The sequence below is a fragment of the Heloderma suspectum genome, chromosome 4 (assembly GCF_057233095.1).
Source record: "Heloderma suspectum isolate Gila_16-S chromosome 4, 16-S_ref, whole genome shotgun sequence".
Taxonomy (NCBI): Eukaryota; Metazoa; Chordata; class Lepidosauria; order Squamata; family Helodermatidae; genus Heloderma; species Heloderma suspectum.
In genome coordinates this window covers 5,773,413-5,801,172 of record NC_139461.1, presented here as the reverse complement: position 1 = coordinate 5,801,172, position 27,760 = coordinate 5,773,413, and the positions used below count along the sequence as shown (strand labels likewise).

At 49.8% G+C, this 27,760-nt stretch overlaps 1 protein-coding gene across 1 annotated transcript; it reads right to left on the bottom strand.

The window, feature by feature from the left end:
- Positions 1 to 2,383: 2,383 nt before the first annotated feature.
- On the bottom strand, positions 2,384 to 21,437 carry LOC146346470 (ras-related protein Rab-18-like). The gene is made up of 5 exons (XM_084848509.1): positions 20,870 to 21,437; positions 18,058 to 18,383; positions 9,592 to 9,754; positions 8,580 to 8,699; positions 2,384 to 5,073 (listed from the first exon to the last, which is right to left on the bottom strand). Exons 2-5 carry the CDS (start codon positions 18,244 to 18,246, stop codon positions 4,949 to 4,951), a joined length of 597 nt encoding a protein of 198 aa, XP_084704635.1. The 5' UTR covers positions 18,247 to 18,383; positions 20,870 to 21,437; the 3' UTR covers positions 2,384 to 4,948.
- Positions 21,438 to 27,760: the final 6,323 nt, after the last annotated feature.

The following is a 27,760-nucleotide window of genomic DNA, read 5'->3' as shown; positions in this document are numbered from 1 at the left end:
AGGCGCCCGGCTGCTCTCAGTTTACGCCCCCGGCTCCGCCAATCAGCGTCCGCGGAGGGCGGGGCTTCTCGGAGAGGAGGAGGAGGAGCCGCCGGGGCAGCACGAAGGACGAATCGAGGGGGCCGCCCGAGTGAAGGCTCTGCCTATTCGCTGGCAGGGGCGGCGCAAGGGTGAGATGGTGACGCAAGAGACGGGCTGCCAGCCCGCCAGGTGCGATGCCATAGGCGAGCCTGTGTACACGTGGCCGTCGCCACGTGAGGAGGAAGAGTCACGTGTAAGCCAGACTCCGCTTGCTGATTATTCTCCAGGCAGGCAGAGAAAGCCGGAGGGGTGGTGGAGCCTTCCTAGGAGCTAATGGGGAGGGGGAAAGGCCGGGGCGATGAGCCGGCCAAGGAGAGGCTTTCCCATAGGGCAGCACAGCGGGATGCGCTCCAGCTCCCGAGGCGGGGCGAATGCACGGCGAAAGCCTTGTCTAGAAGCATCCAGGGTTACGTTACTTTGAGTACAGCCCCTTCAGACGCACAGGCCGCTGCTACTGCTGCGTCAGCGGGCTTTCTGAACCTCCTCCCGCCCCTAAAGGCACCCCTAAATCAGGAGGGGTGCTGCCAGAGGCTCATTCCCGGGAGACCCCGTCGTGCCTCATGCCAACAAGCCCACAGAACGTCTTGCACCTCCTTCCTACATGGGGTTGCTGTTGCACTCGTGCCCTGCTTGTGGGTTTCCCTTGGGCAGGTGGACCTTTAGCCTGAGCCAGCCGGGCTCTTCTTACATTCTTACCAAAAAGAGGACACCCTCTGAAGTTTCCCAGGAGGAGGAAGGAAGGGGCAAGCAGCCCCAACACGCTGAGGCCAAGAGCATCAGGAAGTACACCGGCTTGGCCGTCCCACCCAGCTGGGCCTTGTGAGGTCTGGCTTAGCGCTTCCTGGATATGCCCAGATCCAGAGCTGACAGCAGGGTAAGATGGGGGGAGGCACTGGCCTGCATTGTCCCCTGAGCTTTATGGCACTTGCCCTTTCACCAAAAAGCTGTAGCTGGAGGTGCATGTGTGTGAAAATAGAGGTGCCAGCTTTTGTTTCTGGCATGGCTCTTATGTCTATAACAGCTGCATGATGGGTGACTAGCAGAAGTTCAGAAGGTACCTTGCAGTATTTCCCCAGTATCCAGGATGTGTAGACACAGTGGTGGGGAAGGCTTCACCTGTTGAGCTCCTATCTGTTCACAGCTGTTACGCTCATATGAGCCTTTTAAAGTTAAAATATGTCAACCCTTCATGAGAGACTTTGTAAATCCTACCTCCAATTCTACCTCCCTGAGAAACTCCTGCTGTCTTAAAAGACATCTGCCTTATTGTCCTGTATGCCTTGAACTTCCTTCCAGAACACCAGTATATTGATTTGGGGACCGTGAGTTATGTAGGCCCCTATCAAACCAGATTCATAGGTGCGAAAGTGAGACAAAATCACAAATAGATCAGTTTAACAGTTTGAGTATACACAGATGATAAATGGAGGCAGAAAGAATATGCAAGGAAAGCTCATACCCGTTGAGTTGAGTTGACAAAGCAGACCTTTGCCGCAGCTGATTGTACCCTGGGGTCCCCACAGTGTACGAGACGTTCCCCTAGGACCAGCAGGTGCTCTCTAGGTTGGTAGCACATGTATTCCCCCTTGGAGCGAGACCAAAGAGCAAAACCAGCCTGCTGGATTTTATAGGTGTCTCTCCCTAGTTCAGGAGCTGACAAGTTGGCACAGACACCTCTCCCAATTGGGGGGGGGGGGCTTTCCTTCCCACAGGAAGCGAAGCTTCTCTTGTCTCACAGGAGGAGCTCGTACAGCTGGCCAAAACAGGTTCAAGGTGAAGCCATAAATTACCAGCCTGTGTGAAAGGCCTTCCTAATTAACTATAAAGCTGCCGGTAAGGCCAAACATGTCTCTATTCGTTCAAACAGCATATAGGACACTGTGTCAGTTCAGGACTTGACTCCTCACCATTTCTTCCAGTGTCAAACTCACTACAACCAGTTTCATTTTGCCCCCTCAAATTCCCCCTCAGTGCTCACTTCTGGCATTATGCTTCATATTGCTGAAACAAAACTGGTGCTAGAATCCATCCCTCATCACATTCATCACTCCCTCTGATTTCTCCCAGCATGCCCATGTTTCCTGGGGATGATGGGAGTTGTAGTGCAACACATGTGGAGGGTGCCAGGCTGGAGAAAGCTGCCCTAGGGCAAGGATGATCTGTTGTCTTATGCCACTCTCCAAAACGTTGTATACACTGATGGCACAATGTACACCGAGCAACAAGGAACACCGCAGGATTTGTTTGCATCAGATCCTTTCACAGCAAGACAGCTTCAAAAAAAGATACATATTTCGTAGTTGACAAGGTACACATGTATTTAATTTGCTCTAATTCTCCCCAATCCATATAATATATATGCCAGCCTTCTGCAACCTGGTGTTCTCCAGATGTGTTTAGAGCATAAGAAGAGCCATGCTGGATCAGGCCAAGGGTCCATCTAGTCCAGCATTCTGTTCACACAGTGGCCAAACAGCTGCACATGGAAAACCCACAAGCAGGACATGAGTGCATCATCACCCTCCCGCCCATGCTTCCCAGCAACTGGTGTGCAGAGGCTTAGGGTGTACAGAGGCTTAGCATGGGGAATGCTAGGAGTTGTAGGCCTTTTCTCTGTCTAAACATGCATAGCATTGCACCCTTACTGCCTTTAATACATACCATGCTATGATGGAGGTAGCATAGAGCCATCAGGACTAGTAGCCATCGACAACTTTATCCTCCAGGAATTTGTCTAACCCCCTTTTGAAGCCATCCCAATTGGTGGCCATCACTACACCTCGTGGTAGCGAGTTCCATTAACTCTGCACTGTGTGAAGAAGTCCTTCCTTTTGGTTGTCCTGAATCTCCCACCAATCAGCTTCATGGGATGACCCCTTTGGGTTCTAGTATTCTGAGAGAGGGAGAAAAATGTCTCCCTCTTCACATTCTCCACCCCGTGCATAATTTTGTACACCTCTCTCATGTCTCCGCTTACCCTCCTTTTTTCCAAGCTAAACAATCCCCGCTGTTGTAACCTTACCTCGCAGGGGACGTGCTCCAGCCCCTTGATGATTTTAGTTGCCCTTTTCTGCACTTTTTCCAGCTGTACAATATCCCTTTTTAGGTGTGGTGACCAGAACTGGACACAGTGTGCTAAGAGTGGTCGCACCATGGATTTGTATAAGGGCAGTACATCATTGGCAGTTTTATTCTCAAGTCCAATAACTAGGGGAAGGCCAAAGAAAAAAAGTAAGTCTTCAGGGCATCCCTAAAAGTGGTGTAGTAAATTTTGAAGTGCAGGTGCTCTTCATGACTGTCTCCATAGCCATCCCCCAGGAGAATTCAAAAATGCAGGCAACTGTGCTGATCCATCTGTGTGTATGTGAGTGTGTGTGTACTATACATGTCTTTTGTAAAGCGGATGGGTCTTAATTTGTTGTTGTTGTTCAGTTGTGTCTGGCTCTTCGTGACCCCCTGGACCACAGCACACCAGGCCTTCCTGTCCTCCGCTCTCTCCCGGAGCGTGCTCAAGTTCATATTCATTGCATCCGTGATGCTATCTAGCCATCTCATCCTCTGCCGTCCCCTTCTCCTTTAGGTCTTAATTACTCATTCAAAATCAAGCCACCCCAAAATGCTTTGTGTTACAACAGGGATAGACCACAGTATATTGTTGCTGGGAAAATCCTCTCCCTGCCCCCGCCCCCCCTACAGCCAAACACAGAGGGAACAGGAAAGCCCGAGCGGGGTGGCAGAAGATGTCATGGTCCCTGCTAATCAAAAAGTCCCAGTGCTTCAACCCATTCCGCTCTAGCTCCTCTACTTCAGTGCCATGAACAGAGTATGCGTAATGGGATTTAAATGCTATATTATGTAGAATATTTTATTGGGTTACTTCTAAAAAAAACTATAGACAATGGCATATACTCCCCTTACATAGTTTTCATTTAAAACAAAAACTAAGGTGTTGAAACCTGTTGACTCACTCATACATTTTAGTAACTCAGCTGTGCATAATATGCTGACAACCACTCATCTATTTCAGTAGAGTTCAGCTCTCTTCCACGGAGATTGTTTTGACACCTTCCGTTTTGCTGTCAATATTTATTCGTTCCATTTCACTCTGAGACATATATGTATTTCAACGACATATATGTATCCTCTCATATATTTGCTAGGGCTAATCACCTGAAGAACATAAATTACAATGTTGAAACTGCCACACTTGCCTAATATTGTATTTGCAATTGGCATCCATCCATTTTTACTAATGAATGGTGGTGAAGAAAAAGTGTGCCATATGAGAAGAAGCCTGTGTGCAAAGTACAGCCATGCCTGTGTGTTTGGAACACAGATGGTGGGAAAAATGGATCGTGAGCAGAAAACGGGCCAACCTTCCACTCTCACATACAGATCCCCGGGTCCCATAATGCCTCAGAAACTACATTTCCCAAAAACCACATTTCCTCTGCTGGCTGGGGGATGCTGGGAGTTATAGTCCAACACATCTGGACAGCACCAGTTTGGAGAAGGCTGGTATTCAGCATCCTGCAGGAAATGGTCCACACCTATCCAAATAGCAGCATCTCTTTGAAGGTGGTGCCTGGGAGACCACCAGGATGAGTTCACTGGCACCACTGGGGCATCGAAAACTGCCATGCCCCTCAAGTCGGAGAGAGGCTCTAATGCTGCTAAGCCCGGTCATCCCCAGTGGAGGGTGAATGTCCAGAACTGATTCACAGCAAGTGCACAGAGAAAAGCCGCTTGGGATCCATGGCCCACGTGGTGTATGAGGTTCTCAGAGCGTTCTCTCCAACGGTAGCATGCCTGTGTGTCCTTTCTCGCAGAAGGGAGGGGTCTCACCGGGGGGAAGGTCCAGCCCCGCTCAGCACCCACAGTGGCTGTAGTAGCCAACTTCTTGTAGTGGTGCGTGGAGGCCGCTGCACTGGAGTTCCTTCCTGAGGAAGAGCCGCTCCACCATCTCCTGCAGACAGCACTCCACATTCTCGCCTGGAAGGGAAGATGAGAGAGGAAGCCTTGGCCAGGTTAGTGAGAGGACAGCAACGGCGGCTGGCGGATGCGCAGGCAGGGTGCTGCGGCAAACGACGTGCAGGTGCTCATCGTGGCCATCCCCGCAGCCACGCCCCCACGGAGAGTCCAAAGATTTGGGTGGCTGTGTGGATCCATATCCACACATCGCTTTTTTCTGTCTAAATGAGGAAGGGATCCACCCTAAGACACTTGGCAGAACCTGAGCAGCTTGAACGCTCAGATTCAAAGATTCGCAAGGGATGCTTGCAAGAAGGGAGATACGACCTACCTAGCAGCTCGGATTTAGTAAAGATTTCTGAGGATGAGCTGAAGGGGCTGCATAGGAGCTGTGCTGCGTTAGGCTTGTGTGCTTTGCTTTGACCTAGCAAACTCAGATCAAGTCTCTCCCTTTTCTGAAAATAGTATTGTTCAGAAAACCACTCAAAAGAGGGAATAGAAGGCAAGGTCAGGAGATCAGCCTGGGGAAGAGGCTGAGATCAGCGTTGAGAGGGGTACTGCCCATCCAGACAGGGACAGCCTGCAGTTTTATGTGTGGTGACTCTGTCTGTGATGTGTGCACCTGAATGGCGGACAGCCCTGTCTGGAGAGAAGTCCAGCTTCTCTGAAAAAGCAGTAGCATAGAGTCATGAGTTCTCATTCCAGATGTTCATTTGCAAAGTGTGACCACCCTTTCCTTAACAGGGCTGATAAAAATCAATGATTTTTTTTTAATGAAGAAGCTGGATTTTTAAAATTTAAGTGGGATTTTTTTATTTGAATCAGATTTTGAAATTTTCTTAAAACAATTAGTAAGAAGAGAACCTAGGTCAAAGATATCATTGTGAATACTAATTATACAACTTCTAATTATATTTTATGACTATATTAGCAGTTTTTGGAGTTGGGAGATAACCTGATCAGTCCAGTTCTGCACTGCAGGTGGTGTGCAGAAGTGCACGCTCCCCCTCTCTCAAGGCCATTCCTCTCTCTAAGTGCAGAGACAGAGAAGGACCGTGAATAGAGAATTTGGGGAGATGGAGTAGATCTGAACGAGGAGGAGGAGTCTGGATATAAATGCAAGGGACAGGGGAGGGGAATAGAAAGTGAAACCAAAACTGAACAGAATTTATTTTAAATTTATTTATTTTATTTCTATACCGCCCAATAGCCGAAGCTCTCTGGGTAGGGATGTACGAAAGTCACTTACCTTTTCGCAGGGGTGATTCGTGGTGGGGGGGGAGGCGCTTCGCTTCTTCCCCCGAAGTTCAGGCGAGGGGGCGGGAGGCGCCCCACCTCACCCAGCCGAAATTCAGGCCGGGGAGAAGCGCCCCGTCTCCCCGGCCGCGAAAGAAAAAGTGAAAAACAAAAACCCCGTGATAGGCTACGTAACGATTAACGTAGCCTATTACGGCTAGATTTCCAAAGTCAGCCGTGATAGGCTACATTAATCGTCACGTAGCCTATCACGGGTGACTTTGGGAAAAAAAAAGCGCGTAAGCAAATGGCGGCGGCCCATGGGCGCCGCCATTTGCGTTCCTTATTTTGGCACGTCTAGTCTACGTAAAGATTTACGTAGACTACGGCGAAAATAAGGGAACGCTATTAAACAATATTATTAGTAAACAAGTAAACATTATTAGTAAACAAGTAAAAGGCTTGTTTACTCAGATGTAGGTCCCTAGTAAGTGTGCCTTAGGATTGAGGGTTAAATTGGCAATGTCACATAGATATGGTAGACCAAAACTACAACTGCAGAGAAATCCTGCATTAAGAAATATGGTTGATTATTTATGATTATTTATGATTATTATAGAAATATGGTTGAAGGGAACGCTATTTGCGTTGCCCTTATTTTCGCCGTAGTCTACGTAAATCTTTACGTAGACTAGACGTGCCAAAAAAAGGGACGCAAATGGCGGCGCCCATTGGCCGCCGCCATTTGCGTACGCGCTTTTTTTCCCCCAAAGTCACCCGTGATAGGCTACGTGACGATTTACGTAGCCTATCACGGCTGACTTTGGAAATCTAGCCGTGATAGGCTACGTAAATCGTCACGTAGCCTATCACAGGTGTGTGTTTTTGTTTTACTTTTTTATTTTGTAATGGTGGCGGTGGCAGCCGGTCGGGGGACCGGCCGCCGCCCCGCCGAAACGCCGCCGAAACGCCGCCGAGAGGGACATTCGGCCACGGTAAGTCCCATCCCGGGGCGGGGGGCTGGCGGAGAATTTCCCCAACACTTTCGGGGGGCCGAATGCCTCGGCGCTCGGCCTCCCAAAGATTTGTGGAGAAATTCTCCGCCATCCCTATCTCTGGGCAGTTCACAAAAACATATTCATGCAGTCCTGACTCCTGAGGAATCTCCTGCCGCATGTATCCTCTCCACTATGAACCTACCTTCTAATGAAATCGACATCCCCGAATATGTATTAAGGTTATATTAAACAATAATGATGATTAAAAATGATGATTAAATAGAATCTTCCTCACTAGTGATTTAAATCATTAAAATTGAGTCCTTCAGACAAGTGATTTAAATCATGATTTAAATCAAATCAACCATATTTCTTAATGCAGGATTTCTCTGCAGTTGTAGTTTTGGTCTACCATATCTATGTGACATTGCCAATTTAACCCTCAATCCTAAGGCACACTTACTAGGGACCTACATCTGAGTAAACAAGCCTAGGATGATGCAGCATCGAACCTGTATGGTTTACATGGATGCATATCCTGTGTCGCACGTGGGCTAAACCAGAACATAGCGAGTCACAACCTCTTGACCAGCCTTCCCCAACCTGGTGTCCTCCAGATGTGTTGGGCTGCGATGCCCATCATTCCCAGCCAGCCAGCATGGGGTGGGGTGGGCCACACAGAACAGGACTGAGCGTGGCTCCAGTCCTACAACTCCCATAATCCCCCAGACAGAATAGCTGGGGAAGGCTGCTCTAGACATAGGCCATTTTCCAGAGATACAAAAGACTGGGTTCAACATGGATACTGTGTGTGTGTGCCGAGTTGCTGGGGCAGAAACATCGGAAGAGACCAATCTCTGCCCCACCCATGCACTGTGCCAGGAAACCATGCTGTTATTAATAACAGCACAGCATTCTCTTTGTTGGCGCTTGTCTGTCCAGAAATAGATCCCACTCTGCACCCATTCATTATTTCTATCCTGAGACATGCACATTCCTTCCGAAGTCTGGAACCATCCCTCCACCTCCCTTTGCCTGTCAAACTGGGTTAATAGCGCTTGATGACAAATTCTGAGATGTGTCCAAGGCCCATGCTAGCTAATGAATACTGTCCAAAGCAGCCTCCCCAACCTGGTGCCCTCCAGATGTGTTGGGCTGCGACGCCCATCATTCCCAGCCAGCCAGCATGGGGTGGGGTGGGCCACACAGAACAGGACTGAGCGTGGCTCCAGTCTCCGATGGACTGGTGTGGGGGAGGTTGCACTAGCATTCCCGTGGCCCCCTGGACCCTACCTGTCTTGGCTGACACTTTGAATCTCCCAGATGTGTGATGCTCCACAGCAAACATCTCAGCCTTCTCTTCGGGAACGCAGTTCTCCAGGTCGCTCTTATTGCCCAGGAGGACGATATCGGCTGGGGGTGGGGAGGAGGGAAGATAAAGGAAACCGTGAGGACCGCCGTTGCTGATAAAAGACATAGAACCTCCATCAGAACAGGAAGCGGCAACTCTGCGTACAGTAAGCAAAGGCATGTGTACACCATCCCCCCGCCAATTCTGCTACTGAATTCAAATCCTGTTTCCAGAACCTGTTTCCAGAATTTTAAAGTCTTGCTCTCATGACTGGGGAGATGCATTTCAAAGTGTACAGGAATGTTTATAGTGGGATGGTTCCATTACTGGGTGGAGCATCTGTGCCTTGCTCACTCCTCCTCATCACCCCAATCTTTTTGTCCCCCCTCCCCAATAAATTCTTTCTACGCCCTCACATATCCATCTCTTTCCTCCAGCCGCTAGGTTGTATCCAGACTTAGTCATACTTCGAGCAGACCCACTGAAATCAGTGGGACCTGCATCAGTCATAACTAACTTAAGTCCCACTGATTTAAATGGGTTTACTCTAAGTATGACTAAATCTTGATCCAGCTCAATGTTTTGCTCATAGTGTGTGTATTTGGGGTGGCGGGAGTGGGAAACAATCCCATGTTTTGCATAGACCGAAATATTGCATTTTAAATTCATCAGTGCAGATTCAGGATCTAGTACAGGTGGCCATCTCTTCCACTGCCAGGGTTCCCTGGTTTTACTGGCCCTGTGGCTTTAACAACAGCTTAACACATAGAAATACAGCAGGAAAATTTTTCCTGATGTGAAAGTTAAGCCGTGGGAAAAAAAATCCCCTGCTAAATATCTGTGTGTTGGGCTGCTGTTAAAGGCACTGGAGCAGAGGCAGAGAAAAAGGTGGCAGCCAAGCCCACCCATTATTCTTTCCTCCATTCCGCCTTCCCATCTCTCCCTCTTGCATACCATCAGCACAGTAATGCCTGGCCACGTAGAGCCAGTGCGAGAGGCTGTTGAAGGAGAGGAGGCCCTGCAGGCTGTACACCAGCAGCACAGCATCCGCACTTCGGTAATAGCAGCTGCTCAGAGACAGGAAACGCTCCTCCCCAGCTGTGTCCCACAGGGAGATCTGCACAGGTAGAAGAAGCAGAAGGTTGGAGGGCTGAGCAGGGGAACTCCCTGCCACATGAAACTGCTCAGGCAAGTGCATAACTGGGATTCTGCACTAGAGAATCTTTCACTGCTAGACCATGACTGGAAAAAGGACGGCTGCATCAGGCAGAATGATCCAGGTGAATAAAGCTATGCATGGTGTGAAGAAAGTGGATATGGATATGTTTTTCTCCCCCATAATACTAGAGCCCAATGGGGTTCTCTACTGAAGCTGAATGGTGGAGAGATTCAGGAGAGATAAAAGGGCTTCTTCATGCAACATGGAATTCTCTACCACAAGATGTAGTGGTGGCCACCAACTTGGATGGCCTGAACAAGGAACTAGATGGGTTCATGGCGGGTGAGGCTATCAATGGCTACTAGTCAGGATGGCCACCCAGGTTCAGAGGCAGCAGACCTGTCAATCCGGTTGCTGGCGAACACAAGCAGGAGGGTGCTGTTGCACCCTTCTCTTGCTTGTGGGGACCTGGTCGGCCACTGTGGGAACAGAATGCTGGACTAGAGGGACCCTTGGTCTGATCCAGCCTCAGGGCTCTTCTTATGCTCTTAAGGCGAGGGGAAGGGCCGTTGCTCAGTAGCAGAGCACAGACGTTGCATGCGGAAAGTCCCAGGTTCAGTCCCCGGCATCTCCAGGCAGGACGGAGAAAGACGTGTCTGAAACCTTGGAGAGCTGCTGCCAGTCAGTGTAGGCTGAAATCAGATCTCCAGATGTCTTGGACTTCAGCTCCCAGCATTCCTGACCATTGGCCATGCTGGCAGTTGAAGTTCGAAACAACTGGAGATCTACCTTCTGCCCACCCCTGGTGTAGACAACACTGGGCTACATGTGCCAGTGGTCTGGCTCGGTATGAGGCAGCTTCGGAAGGAAGGCAGCTTGCTAATAAATTGATTATCAGATTCCCCTACACATTTTGAATACTGAAATAAATGAAAGTGATGCATAACAAAATCATACTCAAATTAAAACATAGATTGCACTCTGTAGCAGATCTTGATTTATCAAGAAGCAGGAATCCCCAACCTTTTTGGACCTATGAGTACACTTGGGAATTTGAGAAACTGCAGTGGGCACCACCACAAATGGCTCCCATGGAAGATGTGGCTAGTCACAGAATGGCTGCCGTGGTGGCCTGGCTAGTCAAAAGAGGTGGAGAGAAACAGCGAGGCTAGAGGCTGGGAGTGGAGAGAAACAGCAAGATAAAGGAGTGAGTGGGAGAGAAAGAGCAAGGTTAGGGGCTAGGAGTGGAGAGAGAGCAAGAGAGCAAAGGGGAAAAGTCTGTGTGGACGGATGGAAGAAGATTGGGTGGGCCAGGAAGCAACTCTTTCCTTCTCTTCCTGCCCACTGAACAGCTGATCAGCAGGTTCAGAAACAGGAAGGAGACCCTGGTGCCTTCACATTTTTCAAGTTTCTTTAAAATTAAAAAAAAAAAATGTTTGAAGGCGGCACAAAGTTGAGAGTTTCACAGGCACTGCTGGAGGACCCTGCAGGTGCTGCGTTGAGGACCTCTGTTCTAGGGAACATCTGGGGAAGGGAGGGAGTTTTGCAGGAGCCAGCAGCCCCTTTCTCCACCACCGTTTCTCCAGCCCCTCCAGCAGTCCTTTGCTTCTTCTGCATCACCAACCAAGCCCAGGTCTAGTGTCAAATCAACTTGCCCAACCAGTTTTGTGTTTATTATGCAAAGAGGCAGCTCCTGTTAGCACAATACATTTGGCCAGGAGGTGACAGGAAGAATATTGTTCCTTTCTGTTGCTGCCAAACTGGGAAATCTTTCTGTGTGACCAAATTCATAGGATTATTATAACAAGCAGATTTTGCCTAACTGCAGGAAAGGGGGACAGAAGGGGAGAGGGTTTGAATTTAAGGCTCAGAAAAATGAGGATGGCTGTCAAGGAAGGATCTTTGGCTAATGCTGCAAGCAATCCTATCAAAAGGGGGGTTACTTGGAAGGAAGACCCTTTAGCTCAATGAGAACTTAGAAGCATGTTTACTTGGAAGTAACGCACATGGGACTCGGCTGCATGAGACAGAATCAAGAGACCAATACATTGGCAAAAAAGGGATGCAGTAGAATTGGAAAATGCTAAAGGGTGAAAGAACTTTCCCTTTAGGACTTTTTAGTTCAGAAGGATGATTAACCTGGGGCAAACTATACCTTACATGAGCCTTCTCCAGCCTGGTGTGCTTTTCATGTGTTGGACTGCAGCTCCCATCTCCAGCCAGCATGGCCAGTGCTGCAGGTGAGAGTTGTAGTGTAATGCACCTGAAGGGCATGAGGCTGGGAAAGGCCGTTTTATATGGTGGATCATTAAGAACATCAGAAGAGCCACCAGAAGAGTGGGATGGGAGTGCAGTAACACCCTCCTGCTCTGGTTCCCCAGAGAGATGTACTTCCCTGCCTCTCTAGAACTTCTGATTTCTGGCGCTTTGTGCTTGGCTTGCATTCAGACACAGATTTTTGCATTTTGTCACTTTCTGTGATGGTTGTGTGTTAATCTGCCTTTGCTCTTATTATTTTTAACTGCCTTGAGTCTGACCTTATGGGAGAGTAGTAGAGAAATTTTTAAGAAATAAACACATGCTATCTTGTGTGAAACCAGCCCACACTTTTATTTTGCTGCATGCCTCCACTTCCTGGTCCGTGTATTTGCGGCAACGCCATGCACAATCACTTGGGGAGTCTCCCCATGCCCTTATGTGTGCAGGCAAAATGTGATCTGTCATGTGAAGTTTCCCTGGCTGGTGGTGGGCAGCCCAGGTAGCTGAATTGCCTTGTAAAATCTCCTGCACTTCTACAGGTTGCACAAGTGCACCTTTCAGTTCCAGCCATGCTGCCAGGCAAATAAACAGGCGACAAGCAAGTGATTCAGCCAACAGAAACTGAATTCAAGGCATCAGAGGCTGGAGCAGTGATCGAAATGAGGGTTGTCTGCCTTTCTTAGCAAAATTCAGGTACAAAACACGGATTTATGGGTTTGTATCTTCCTGCCCAAGCTCACATGTCTAGACCTGAAGGATGCTCAGGCAAAGGCAGGGCGGATCTGGCCCTCCTGCGTGGGAGGCTAATGTGCTAGGCAGACTTTAATTGGGGCCCGGAGGTCAGCCCCTGAACCTTGTTTTCTACACTAACTGGGTTGGTTCCAGAGAATGTGGATGTAAGAACTGGCCCATGTTAGATCCGGCCAAAACTCTGCTTGGCCCATGTCACCCGCTCCTCCTCTCTAGGATGGCAATGGATGTGGCAGGCAGGGAGACCCCAACGCTTTCCTTGTACTTGTAAGCAGCTACAGGGGGTCTCATGTTGACTGGAAATGCTGTGCTGGAGGAGGGGTGTTTCTGCCAATTGGCAGAAGAACTCTCAGAACCACTGTCTATTCTCTTTGAGAAATCATGGAGGACGGCGGAAGTGCCAGATGACTGGAGGAGGGCTAATGTGGTCCCTATCTTCAAAAAGGGTAAAAAGGAGGAACCTGGGAACTACAGACCAGTCAGTCTGACATCAATCCCTGGGAAAATTCTGGAGCAGATGATAAAGCAATCCATCTGGAAGCACCTTGAAAACCATGCAGTGATGACTTGAAGCCAACATGGATTTGTCAGGAACAAGTCCTGCCAGACAAATCTGATCTCATTTTTTGATCAAGTCACCTCCCTTGTGGACCGTGGGAATGCTGTAGACATAATATACCTTCACTTCAGCAAGGTTTTCGACAAAGTGCCCCATGATCTCCTGATGAGCAAACTAGCTCAAAGTGGGCTAGATGAAACAACGATCCGGTGGATCCACAGTTGGCTACAGAATCGGACTCAAAGAGTGCTTATCAATGGGACCTTCTCCAACTGGGGAGAGGTAATGAGTGGGGTACCGCAGGGCTCAGTCCTGGGCCCAGTGCTCTTCAACATTTGTATTAATGACTTGGGAGGAGGAGGTGCAGGGAATGCTGATCACATTTGCAGATGACACAACATTGGGCGGGATAACTAATACTTTGGAAGACAGAAATAAAATTCAAAGTGATCTTGATAGACTGGAGCGCTGGGCAGAAAACAACCGAATGACATTTAATAGGGATAAATGCCAAGTTTACATCTAGTAAAAGGAAACCAAATACACAGTTACAAGATGGGGGATACGTGGCTCAACAACACTACTAGCGAGAAGGATCTTGGAACTGTTGTCGATCACAAGCTGAATATGAGCCAACCATGGGATGTGGCTGCAAAAAAGGCAAATGCTATTTTGGGCTGCATTAATAGAAGCATAGCTTCCAAATCCCGGGAAGGACTAGTTCCCCTCTACTCAGCACTGGTTAGGCCTCATCTGGAGTACTGTGTCCAGTTCTGGGCACCACACTTTAAGAAGGATGCAGACAAGCTGGAGAGGGTTCAGAGGAGGGCAACAAAGATTATCAGGGGACTGGAAACAAAGCCCTATGAGGAGAGACTGCAAGAACTGGGCACGCTTAGCCTGAGAAGAGATGACTGAGGGGAGATAGGATAGCGCTCTTCAAGTACTTGAAAGGTTGTCACAGAGAGGAAGGCCAGGATCTCTTCTCGATCATCCCAGAGTGCAGGACACGGAATAATGGGCTCAATCTACAGGAAGCCAGATTCTGGCTGAACATCAGGAGAAACTTCCTGACTGTTGGAGCAATACGACAATGGAACCAATTCCCTAGGGAGGTGGTAGGCTCTCCCACACTGGAGGCATTCAAGACGAGGCTGGACAGCCATCTGTCAGGGATGCTCTGACTTGGATTCCTGCATTGAGCAGGGGGTTGGACTCGATGGTCTTGTAGGCCCCTTCCAACCCTACTATTCTATGGTTCTATGATTTATATCTTCCCCTATGTGCCATTTTCTTGATCTAAATTGATTCCACAGCCACCTGTTGTTTACCTCACTGGGAAAAAAATAGTTACAGTTGTATTTTTTTCTCCAGGAAAATCAGCAGCATGGTGGTGGGTGGAGCATTTGGCATTGGGGGAAATGGTGAGGGTGGGGGTGAGACAAGCACCACCCCTTCACTCAGTAGAATCAGAGTCTACTGCAGCTTCTGGCACATACCCCCACGGACACCCCGTGTCACGGGTAGCTTGGCCCAGAGCTATCATAGTAAACAGCCACAAGAACTCCTCCCGTTGTGGGGCCTTTCCGCCCTTACAGCAGGCTCCCAGACAGCGCCCTGTGACTGCCGTGGGGAAGTTTTTGATTTTCAAGGTTCTGCAGAGCTCAATGAAACTTTGCCATCTAGTGGCTGTTTTAATAGCATTATAACCTGACTTAAACAGGTAGTTCATGATTTCCAGGGGCTTCTTCACATGGAGCTTTTATCCTGCTATTGAGATTGCTCACACGGAAGTCTGCGGTTCCTTTTCGTGACGTCGTCCACCTCCAGGGCACACCCAGAGGTATTTCCTGGTTATTCCATCTCAAAAAGATCTGGAAATCATGGACTAAGTCAGATTGTAATGCAGTTGAAACAGCCACTAGATGGCAAAGTTTCATTGAGCTCTATGGAACCTTGGAAAATAAAAAACTTCCTGTCTGAGCAATCATGTAGTCATGGTCTGGGAGTCCACTGTAAACGCAAAAGGCTCCACAACGAGAGGACTGCAGGTTTTTCCTTTAATGTAAAGGCAGCCTGGATCCTTTTGAGATGGAATAACCAGGAAATACCTCTGGATGTGCCCTGGAGGTGGAGGACGTCATGAAAAGGAACTGCCAACTTCCATGAGTGAGCAAATAGCAGGATAAAAGCTCCGTGTGAAGGAGCCCTTGGTCTATCAACTGGGATGGGAATATCAGGCATTTATCAGGCATTTGCTGGGATATTATTATTGTTGCTGCTACTGCTGTTGCTGCTCATATATTCTATAAATGTACTAGTCATTTTTCATTTTAAACTCTAAAAGCAACTTACAAAAAAAGAAGGATGCTATTTTTAAAAGCACCAAAAATAGTCAGTGCCATATACATCAGCTTTCCCCCACTTGGCACACTCCAGATGTGTTAGAGTGCAATTCCCATCATCCCCAGCCAGCATGGCCCACTCCAACACATCTGGAGGACACTATGTTGGGGGAAGGCTGATAGACATGATTTAAAAAAGAGTAACAGGAAGCCATATTCCAGCTGAACATCAGGAACAACTTCCTGACTGTTAGAGCAATACGACAATGGAACCCATGACCTAGGGAGGTGGTGGGCTCTCCCACACTGGAGGCCTTCAAGACGAGGCTGCACAGCCATCTGTCAGGGATGCTCTGATTTGGATTCCTGCACTGAGCAGGGGGTTGGACTTGATGGTCTTGTAGGCCCCTTCCAGCCCTACTATTCTATGATTCTAAAAGATTAACCAGTATTAAAGAAATAAACAGCGTTGGTAGTCAGAGAAAGCTTTTGTACATAAAAAGGCCGTGGTCAGTATCCAAAGGTGTCGTTCCACAAACTCAGTTAGTGCTAGCAGAGCTCTGCCAAATTGTTCCATTGCACAAGCAGTGGCACATTACGCTTGCGCAACCCATTGTGCAACCCGTTGCACACCCATTTGCACATGTGTAGTGCGCAACGGGTTGCACATTAACACCTGCCCAAACATGACTTTAGTTGGATTCTCCTTGTCCATAGTTCAGAACCTCGCTTCCACTAGCACAATGTCATTTGCACTAGCGGAATGAGGCAGTGGGATGCTGCCCCCACGCCCTGTCAGTAGAAGGATTTGATTTGATACTGAGAGAGCAAAGAAGTGGCTGAATGGATCTCCCTGTGCAGGAGGAGCCTGAAGATGAAGCAGCATGATGAATGTGGAGCAATATGAAGAGGAGAGTGCCTCTGTGCACATGCAAAATGCTCATCCCTCACCACTGACTCATCCCAGTCAATCTTGGGTTATGGGGCACAGCTTCCAGGGCGAGCAACCTGGCTCTCATGGAAAAGAGCCCCTGCCCCTGCCCTTTTCTTAGAATGGTAAAAGGGACCAACAGCCCTCAGCGCCAACACCAAAACCGTCCCTTCCACCCCCCTCTGCAAGCAGGGGGCACTGCAGGCAGGGGGTCTCCACTGTAAAGAGCCCCAGGTGAATCAAGGCACATTACTGTGGTGCACATGCTCCCTGATTGCCCCTCTCACAAGAACATAAGAAGAGCCTTGCTGGATCATACCAAGGGTCCATGTAGTCCAGCATTCTGTTCACACAGTGGCCAACCAGCTGTTGACCAGGGACCCAGGGCATGAGCGCAACAGAACCCTCCCACCCATGTTCCCCAGCAACTGGTGTACATAGGCTCACTGCCTCTGGTTCTGAAGGTAGCATACAGCCATCAAAAATTGATAGCCTTCTCCTCCAGGAAGTTGTCTAACCCCCATTTAGAGCCATCCAAACTGGTGGCCATCACTGCTTCCTGTGGTAGCAAATTCCATAGTCCAACTATGTGCTGTGTGAAGAAGGACTTCCTTTTATCTGTCCTGAATCTCCCACCAATCAGCTTCATGGGATGACCCCGGGTTCTAATATTTTGAGAGAAGGAGAAAAAGGTCTCCTTATCCACATTCTCCGCACCATGCATAATTTTGTAGACCTCTATCATGTCTCTCCTTACCTTCCTTTTTTTCCAAGCGAAACAATCCCAGCTGTTGCAACCTTCTCTCATAGGGGAGAAGTTCCAGCCCCTTGATCATTTTAGTTGCTCTTTTCTGCACCTTTTCCAGCTCTACAATATCTTTTTTTAGGTGTGGTGACCAGAACTGTACACAGCATTCTAAGTGTGGTCGCACCATAGATTTGTATAAGGGAAGGATGATATGGACAGCTTTATTCCCAATTCCTTTTCTAATTATGCCTAACATGGAGTTCCCCACCACCACCTTTTTTTACAGCAGTCACACACTGGGTTAACATCTTCATTGGGCTGTCCACCACAACCCCAAGATGTCTTTCCTAGTCCGTCACCACCAGTTCAGATCCCATCAGGATATACTTGAAGATGGGACTTTTTGCCCCAACGTGCATCACTTTACCCTCACTTACATTGAACCGCATTTGCCATTTGGATGCCCATTCTCCCAGTTTGGAGAGATCCATCTGGAGCTCTTCACAATCCCTTTTTGTTTTAACCACCCTAAATAATTTGTGGTCATCTGCCAACTTGGCCACTTCACTCTCGGCCCCCTCCTGAGGCAGACAGTTCCAGGGGTGTCCTGAAGCACCCAGAACTTGGGCTGGGTCTTTCCCCTGAGCTGCCTGGGAATGTGGCTCCTACCTGTGCCTGGAGGTGGCTGCGATTATGTTTCAGTGGCAGGATTTTCTCACACACGCACATGTGCTGGCCAAGGGCATGAGCCCCCTCCAGGAAACGCCCCGTTCGGACGCGGTGGAAAAGAGTGGTCTTCCCCACCCCAAAGTCCCCCAGGAGGATCAGCTTGAATTTCAGGGTGGCGGAAGCAGCCATTGGTGCCCTCGCTCTGGGCCGGGCGCAGCTCTTCTAGCGGTAGGGTGCGGCGTTCCTGCTGCACGAGAGAAATCTTGGCTGAGTGGGAGACGAACCTCTCCCAGCAAGGCAGGTTGGCAGTTCTTGCAAAGATGTGACTGGAAGAAGAAGGAGAAGATGAGTTTCTGCACAGTTGGGGCTCAGGCAAGGTTTGTGGGGCCCAGCCCAAGGAGACCCCCCCATTGAGAGCAGTGCCGGAGGAGACGAAAGGCCCATCTAGGTCAGTTTCCAGCCGCAGCCACTCAGATGCCTCCGAAAAAGCCACAACTAGGTCAAAAAGACAACGGCCGTACCCAGTTATTTATCTCCAGTGTTTGGTATTCAGAGGGAGACAGCCTCTTAACATGGAAGCTCCATATAGCCATTGTGGCTAACAGCTCTTGACAGACCTCTCCTCCTCCATGCATCTGTCTGATCCCCTTTTAAACCCACCTCATCCAGTGGCGGACGCCACATCTCCTGGCCATGAATTCCGTACCATTAGGTTAACTGTGTGGTGTGTGAAGAGGCCCTTCCTTTTGGCTGTCCTGAATTGAACGCTGTTGGTTGAGGGCCTCCTAGGCACAGCATCTTCGGGGCACAGGCAGCCCCCTGGGATCACACCCAACCCCCTTTTAGTTAGACTTGGCTGAGGACACAGGGCTTCTCAGCGGCTCGGCAAGCCTGCACCATGGCCATACCCCAGCTTCACGTATGCGCTGCTGGGGACTGAGCTGGTGGCAACTGACCGAGAAAGGGACCTTGGGGTTGTGGCTGGGAGCTCGGTGGAAAAATCAACCCATGCACAGCTGCCCAGGCCTTGTTTGCAAGCGGAATGGTGCTCCCAGAATCCTCTGGCAGGGGTGGGTGCAGCCCCCAGGCAGTTACCAGGGGGCAGGGGGAGGCAATGCAGCCCCGACCCCCAGAAATGGCTCACTCCTGGTCTACCGTATCAGTTCACCTGCATGTCTTGCACGTCTGCCGCAGAAGTCCAGCACGAATGTAGGCACCGGCCTTCTATCACTTCAGACTCTTGGTTCACCTAGCTAGGGATGTTAGAGAATTCCGCCACGGATCCCAGAGGGGTTGAATTCCAGTGAATTCAGCCCCCCGGAATCCATGGTGGAATGGAGCCCCCTGCCCCTCCACCCCACAAAAGCCCCGCGAAACAGAGCCTACCTGGCTGTGGCTCCGGCGGTGGCTCCGGTTGCTGCCGGGCTGGTGCGGACGCAAATGGCGTCCTGAGTAAGGGACACCATTTGCGTCCCTATGGTAGCCCGTGATAGGCTGTGTAAATATTTACGTAGCCTATCATGGGCTACCATAAGGACGCAAATGGCATCCCCTACTCAGGACGCTATTTGCGTCTGCACCAGCCTGGCAGTGGCTGGAGGCCCTGCTGCGAGTTGGCCCAGCTGGCAGCTCTGCGGACTCGCCGCGGAGTGGAGCTGGCTGGGCAGATTCCGGAGGGGGGGAACAGATTGCCTCCCCCCCCGTTGAGGACTCCAGGGGGAGGAATGGATTGCCTCCCCCCACCTGTGGAACCCGACGGAGCCAGGTAAGCAGGGTTTAGTACACCCCTACACCTAGCCCAGTATTGTCATGTCAACTCCCACATTGGATTTCCAGGGAGGCAGTCAGCAGCCCAAAGCTGTTAGCTTAGGGAGCCAAAAGAGCTTTGTGCATGTGTGTGTGTCTAACTCTGTCTCAACCCGAAATTTCTGTTTGTTCTCTTAGAACAGCCTTCCCAACCTAGTGACCTCCAGATGTGTTGTACTGCAACTCCCATCATCCCCAGCCAACATGGCATGTTGGAGAAGGCTGACATAGAGACACCCAGATGACAGCAACCTGGTTCGCACATAACAACAACCCAGAGTACAGGCTGTGTGCAGGCTGGGTGTCATGGGTTGTTGAATCGTGGGTTTTCTTTACATGTGAACCCTGGACTACAGTTTAACCATGGGTTAACCATGAACACAGAGTTCACAACCCAACAACAAACCATGGGTTCTCTTCCTGGGTTGTTTGTGGTTAACAAGCCAAAGTTAAATCATAGTGCAGTGTTTGCAGGTGATAACAACCAACAGTTGAACAACCCGTACTCGACCCATTGGGGCAGTTTGCATGACATGACAACCATGGGTTATTTAACTCTCTGAGAGGCTGCGGCACATGCAGGACATGTGAGGCCGCCATTTTGAATATGCAACCCCTGCTTGGAGGTTGTGTCATGTGAACCCAGTGAGCATGGGTTATGCATGGGTTAAACAACCCTTACATAACCCATGATCTGTTTTAGGGTTATATGAGAGTTACCTAACCCTTGCATAACCCAAGCTCACTGGCTTTATAAGACACAACAACCCATGAGTGGGGGTTACATATGAACTGGTGCCCACAGGTGATGCAGCCTAAATAATCCATGACAAGCCCATCATCTGAACCCAGTCAGTCTCTGGGTTGTTGTTAGGTGAGAAGCAGGCAAATATCTCCTGGTAGGAGTGGGTCAGGATGGGGGTGGAGAAAGGCATGCCCTGTTGCAGCATGGCTCTCCCCGCCCAGAGGAGGGTCTGGCTATTTCTAGTCATTGTGGGTCATTTACCTGTAATCCCCCAAAGCAGAGGCTTCCCAACGTTGCCAGTCTCTCCCGCAGTTACTTCTGGATCCATGTGCTAGTGTAGGAGTGGGGTTCTGTGCTGGGAGTTGTCCTGGAGGGCTGAAAGGGGAACTGGGAGGAAGAGGCAGGTGTGGCATGTAGAGCGGCTGTGTTGCTTTCGGTTTCAGTTTTACTGAGTGCCTGGAATAAGAGAGCTTTAGGCCAGCCTTCTTCCAGCCTGTTGCCTTCCAGATGGGTTGGACTGCAGCTCCCACAATCCTCAGCCCCGAGGGCACCGGGGCAGGGCAGGGCAGGGCAGGACGCTTTAAGTATTTGTCGCTGGCGTTTTGAGATTCTTACAATACGGCACGCCATTAACCCTCTCCTGTCCAAATCCCCAGGCTTACGAGGGAGGAGAGCGCGTGTAAGACAGGCAGGGAAAAGGCTGGCCAAAACGTGTAACAGACGTGCGTTTCTAGGTGAACTCCATCGGCGATGCAGGCTTCTGGGCTGCACAGAACTTTTAGTCAGGGAGATTGGAGGGGGGAGGGGCTGGGGGAACCCTTTCCCCCTGGAGGCTGAACTAACTCCAGGCGGGGGAGGCTGCCCGCCAGCAGCGAGTGGGGCCACGTCCCAAGCTTGGCGCCGGCGTGCGGTCCCCAGCGTGATTGCCTAACGCCCGTTCGCGCGCGCGCCGCCCCGCCGCCCCCGGGCCGATGGAGCAAGGCAGCTCTTCCTCAGAGCGCTGGAGCCCGCAGCCCTTTCTAGGCTTGCTGGTCCGGGGGGGGGGGGGGAGGGCATCCCGGACCAGCAATCTCCTCCGCGGGCGGCCTGCGCTTAGCCCGGGAGGCCCCTCCTCAGTGTGAGGACTTGGGACAGCCTTCCCCAGCCTGGTGCCTTCCAGATACCTTGGGTGCAACCCCCATCATCCCCAGCCAGCACGGCTGCCCTGGGGCTTCTGATAGGCCTTGGTGACTTTGGCCAGACAGAGCAAGCTGACCACATGTCTTGCTGGCAGAGAACCCACGCCGCACGTCTGAATGAATAGCCCCCAAGCAGACTTCCTCCAAGCCTCCCCTTCTGACAGTGTGAGGAACACCTCCAGCAGAGCCCGAAAGGGGATTTCCTTGGCTCTGAGGGCTGAAATGGGGGATCCTTGTCCTGGATCCTTGACAACTGACCTTCGGCAGGCCCCCTCGTGCCTCTCCTCTCCGGCGCCACACAGCAGCCCAACAACGCCGCCTTGCTGGCCAGGCCGCCGCTGGCCCACCTTGCCAGTGGGTGGGCCTGCCCTTGCACCCTCGGAGTAGGTCCTGCCCTTGGCAAGACGCTCTCTGCCCCAAGGGGCCCCTGGACAGGCACACCGGCCGTGGCCTCCCCCCAGGAGTCACGTGCAAGTCATGCTGGCTGGAGAGGGATCGTCCATCTGATCTCCTTGGGGAGTATCTGAAGAGGCCACAAGAAGCAGTCGCTGCCAGGATGGCTCTGCCCGCCCTTCTGTGATCCAGCCCAGTTCCCTGCCTCTGACAGTGGACAGTAGTAGGAGCAGGACAATCGGCAAGCACTCCACCACACCAAACTTCACTCCAACCGCATGTTATGTGTTGCGTTGTTTAGACGTACCACCTCGCCCTGGTCTTAAGACACAACACTGCCATGCCTCATTTCTGTGTTCTGAAAGGCTAAGTTTGTGAGCCAGGAAGCGCTAGAGTCCAGAGTACAACCAAGGGCCCTTGAGGCTGCTAAGTGGCAAAGGAAGGGCTGGCGGGGCAGCTGAGGAGAGGCAGAACCAGGAGTGCAGAAGTCTCGGGCTTAGAGCCAACCGATATGGGGCTCTTTTGTGTGTTGCTCTGTCCTACCTGGGGAATCGGCATGGGGGCTGCATGTGCAATGTGCCCTGAGCGTGTTACCATGTACACGAGGTTTACACACAGGCAGCAATATCCATGTGAAAGACGGTTGCAAGTGAAGCACCAGCCCCCTCCAATACAAACCGCACCTTGGGGCAGGCCTGTGCACCTCACAGCCCAACTGCACCAGGAGCTCAACAGCCTCTTGCTTTGATCTGGAGGTTTTACGGCTGTGACACACCGAGTGCCTTTGCTAGGTGCTGTATGAAGTCAGAACTAAGCCGCAACTGCCATCATGACCTGGTCCTTCGGGATTTCACTGAAAATGAGAATTATTCTGCTCCCTACATTTTGTAGGTTCTGCCACAATATTTGAGGAGGCAGCGAGCCCAGCAAGAGAAAGCCTTCCGGTGCAGTTCCCACTCATGTCAAGGGGGCATGTGCAGAACCACTTGCTTTCTTTGCATTGTTCATTTAAGAAGGCCTTCTTGTCTCTCCTTGCTATTCTCTGGAACTCTGCATTCAGTTGGATATATCTTCCCCTTTCGCCCTTGTTTTTCGCTTCCCTTCTTTCCTCAGCTACTTGTAAAGCCTCCTCAGCCACTTGGCTTTCTTGCATTTCTTTTTCTTTGGGATGGATTGAGTTGCTGCCTCCTGAACATTACAGACCTCCGTCCATAGTTCCTCAGGCACTCTGTCTATCAGGTCTAATCCCTGAAATCTATTCCTCACCTCCACTGTATATTCATAAGGGACATGATTTAGGTCATACCTGAATGGTTTAGTGGTTTTCCCTACATTCTTCAATTTAAGCCGAATTTTTGCGATAAGCAGCTCATGATCTGAGCCAGTCAGCTCCAGGTCTTGTTTTGACTGACTGTATAGAGCTTCTCCATCTTTGTCTGCAAAGGACATAATCAATCTGGTTTCGATATTGACCATCTGGTGATGCCCATGTGTAGAGTCGCCTCTTGTGCTGTTGGAAAAGAGTGTTTGCTATGATCAGCGTGTTCTCTTGGCAAAACTCTGTTAGCCTTTGTCCTGCTTCATTTTGTACACCAAGGCCATGCCTGCCTGTTATCCTGGTGATTTCTTGACTTCCTACTTTAGCATTCCAATCCCCTATGATGAAGAGGACATCTTTTTTTGGTGTTAGTTCTAGAAGGTGTTGTAGGTCTTCGTAGAACCGATCAACCTCAGCTTCTTCAGCCTCAGTCGTTGGGGCATAGACTTGAATTACTGTGATGTTGAATGGTTTGCCTTGGATTCGTACTGCAATCATTCTATCGTTTTTGAGATTGTACCCCAGTACTGCTTTTCCCACCCTTTTGTTGACTATGAGTGCTACTCCATTTCTTCTAAGGGATTCTTGCCCACAGTAGTAGATATGATGGTCACCTGAATTAAATTCGCCCATGCTTGTCCATTTTAGTTCGCTGATTCCCAAGATGTCGATGTTCAGTCTTGCCATCTCATGTTTGACCACCTCCAGCTTACCTTGATTCGTTGATCTTACATTCCAGGTTCCTAAACAATATTGTTCTTTACAGCATCGGACTTTCTTTTCACCACCAGACACATCCACAGCTGAGCGTCCGTTTAGCTTTGGCCCAGCCGCTTCACTCTTTCTGCTACTTGGAAATACCCTCTGCTCTTCCCCAGTAGTATATTGGACACCTTCCGACCTGTGGGGCTCATCTTCCGGCGTCATATCTTTTAGCCTTGTGATACGTTCCATACGCTGTAATTTGATGGCTCATTATCTTGGATCTTTTAAAAAATGGAATAAAGGTAATTTAGGGTGCAATCCTATGCATGTTTAGACAGCATGGCTGGCTGGGGAATGCTGGGAGGTGTAGGGTGTTTTTTCTGTCTGAACATGCATAGGATTGTGCCCAGTATGGAGACGCCTTGGAGGTTGATGATGTCGTCTAAAGGACCCGCAAACGTCAGTGAGTGAGCAATCTCAATAGCAGGATTAAAGCTCCGTGTGTGAAGAAGCCCCAGTATCTGCCCTGACTTCCAGCCCTGTCCTTCCCCCCCGCCAAGAAACCTGGTGGAATGAACCCCAAGTAAACCTGGCATTCAGAGCTGTCCTGGGGGGTGGGAAGCAAAAGCCACACCTATCCATGTTTGGAATGAGCTTGCACCCAGAATCCTTTGCTCCATACAGCTCTTACGGAAACAGCTGGACATGAACCAGGCCCTGCAGGAAGCTGTACCAGGCTAGTCAGACTGCTTGGATGTGCCTCCTGAAGCATTGGAGGTCTCCATCTCTGGCCCTCATATGACCAGTTTGGGGAAGGCAATGACAGCTCACCTGGCACCAGTCTCCACGGCCTGCCAGAGCTCTGCTTTTGCAGCCCAGCTACACCCTGTAACACCTGGAGCTTTGATCCACTGACTGGGGTGGCAGGCAGCCGTAGCCCAGCCCTTCCTTTTCCTCACTTCCTCTTGCTCTGTCTCATTGCAGCCCTCAGCCTTGCCATTGCCTGCTGGTCTCCTGAGGTTGCCTGGTAGCCTGCTCGGCCCTTTCCTGAATTTAAAGAGCCCGATGCAGCCTGATACCCTGACCGCTGCAACAAGAGAAGAGCCAGGGAGCCAGGCAAAGGACTGTCTGGTAGCAGGCCTTCCAGCCCATACACTGCAACCAAAATGATCAAGGGGCTGGGGCAAGTCCCCTCTGGGGAAAGATTACAAGATTTGGTGCAGTTCAGAAAACAAGGCGAGTATGGAGGAGGCATGACAGAGGTGTACAAAATGATGCATGGGGTGGAAGAAGTGAATAGGGAGACATTTCTCTGCCTCTCATAATACTAGAACCCAGTGGGGTCCTCCCCTGACGCTGATTGGTGGGAGATTCAGGACAGATCAAAGGAAGGGCTTCTTCACACGGTGCAGAGTTAAACATGGAATTCGCTACCACAGGAAGTAATGAAGGCCACCACTTTGGATGGCTTGTAAAGCGGATTTGACAAATTCATGGAGGAGGAGAAGACTATCAATAGCTACTAGTCCTGATGGCTTTATACTACTCAGGGCCGGCCTTAGCAGTGGGCGAGCTGGGCACTTGCCCTGGGAATCAAGCTGAAGGGGGCACCCAGCTGAGCTCCGAGTTTGTTGACTGTATTGCCTGCAGTGAGCTAGCTTGCAAAAAAGCAGTAAGCGCCTGCAATCTTTTTTTCAGGGTTCCTCAAGTTGTTTTTTTCCCCTTCTTTTTCCCCTTCATGGATCACTGCCTTGTTGTGGCGAAGGGGCTTGTGTAACTCAGTGAAGCCATAAGCTATGCCGTGCAGGGCCACCCAAGACGGACAGGTCATGACAGAGAGTTCTGACAAAATGTGGTCCACTGGAGAAGGAAATGGCAACCCACTCCAGTATTCTTGCCAAGAAAACCCCATGGAACGTATCACAAGGCTAAAAGATATGACGCCAGAAGATGAGCCCCTCAGGTCGGAAGGTGTCCAATATGCTACTGGGGAAGAGCAGAGGGTATTTCCAAGTAGCGCCAGAAAGAGTGAAGCGGCTGGGCCAAACCCGAAAGGACACTCAGCTGTGGATGTGTCTGGCGGTGAAAAGAAAATCCGATGCTGTAAAGAACAATACTGTTTAGGAACCTGGAATGTCAGATCAATGAATCAAGGTAAGCTGGAGGTGGTCAAACATGAGATGGCAAATTTGAACATCGACATCTTGGGAATCAGCGAACTAAAATGGACAGGCATGGGCGAATTTAATTCAGGTGACCATCATATCTACTACTGTGGGCAAGAATCCCTTAGAAGAAATGGAGTAGCACTCATAGTCAACAAAAGGGTGGGAAAAGCAGTACTGGGGTACAATCTTAAAAATGATAGAATGATCTCAGTACGAATCCAAGGCAAACCATTCAACATCACAGTAATTCAAGTCTATGCCCCAACCACTGAGGCCGAAGAAGCGGAGGTTGATCGGTTCTATGAAGACCTACAACACCTTCTAGAACTAACACCAAAAAAAGATGTCCTCTTCATCATAGGGGATTGGAATGCTAAAGTAGGAAGTCAAGAAATCACCAGGATAACAGGCAGGCATGGCCTTGGTGTACAGAATGAAGCAGGACAAAAGCTAATAGAGTTTTGCCAAGAGAACATGCTGATCATAGCAAACACTCTTTTCCAACAGCACAAGAGGCGACTCTACACATTGACGTCACCAGATGGTCAATATCGAAATCAGATTGATTATGTCCTTTGCAGCCAAAGATGGAGAAGCTCCATACAGTCAGTAAAAACAAGACCTGGAGCTGACTGTGGCTCAGATCATGAGCTGCTTCTTGCAAAATTTCGGCTGAAATTGAAGAACGTAGGGAAAACCACTAAACCGTTCAGGTATGACCTAAATCATATCCCTGATGAATATACAGTGGAGGTGAGGAATAGATTTCAGGGATTAGACCTGATAGACAGAGTGCCTGAGGAACTATGGACGGAGGTCCGTAACATTGTTCAGGAGGCAGCAACAAAATCCGTCCCAAAGAAAAAGAAATGCAAGAAAGCCAAGTGGCTGTCTGATGAGGCTTTACAAGTAGCTCACGAAAGAAGGGAAGCGAAAAGCAAGGGAGAAAGGGGAAGATATACCCAACTGAATGCAGAGTTCCAGAGAATAGCAAGGAGAGACAAGAAGGCCTTCTTAAATGAACAATGCAAAGAAATCGAGGAAAACAACAGAATGGGAAAGACTAGAGATCTCTTCAAGAAAATTGGAGATCTCAAGGGAATGTTTTGTGCAAAGACGGGCATGATAAAGGACAAAGAAGGCAGGAACCTAACAGAAGCAGATGAGATTAAGAAGAGGTGGCAAGAATACACAGAAGAACTATACAGGAAAGATCTGAATGTCCCTGATAGCCATGATAGTGCGGTCACCGAACTTGAGCCGGACATCCTAGAGAGTGAAGTCAAGTGGGCCTTAGGAAGCATTAGTAACAACAAAGCTAGTGGAGATGACAGTATTCCAGCCGAGCTATTTAAAATCCTAAAAGATGATGCTGTTAAAGTGCTGCATT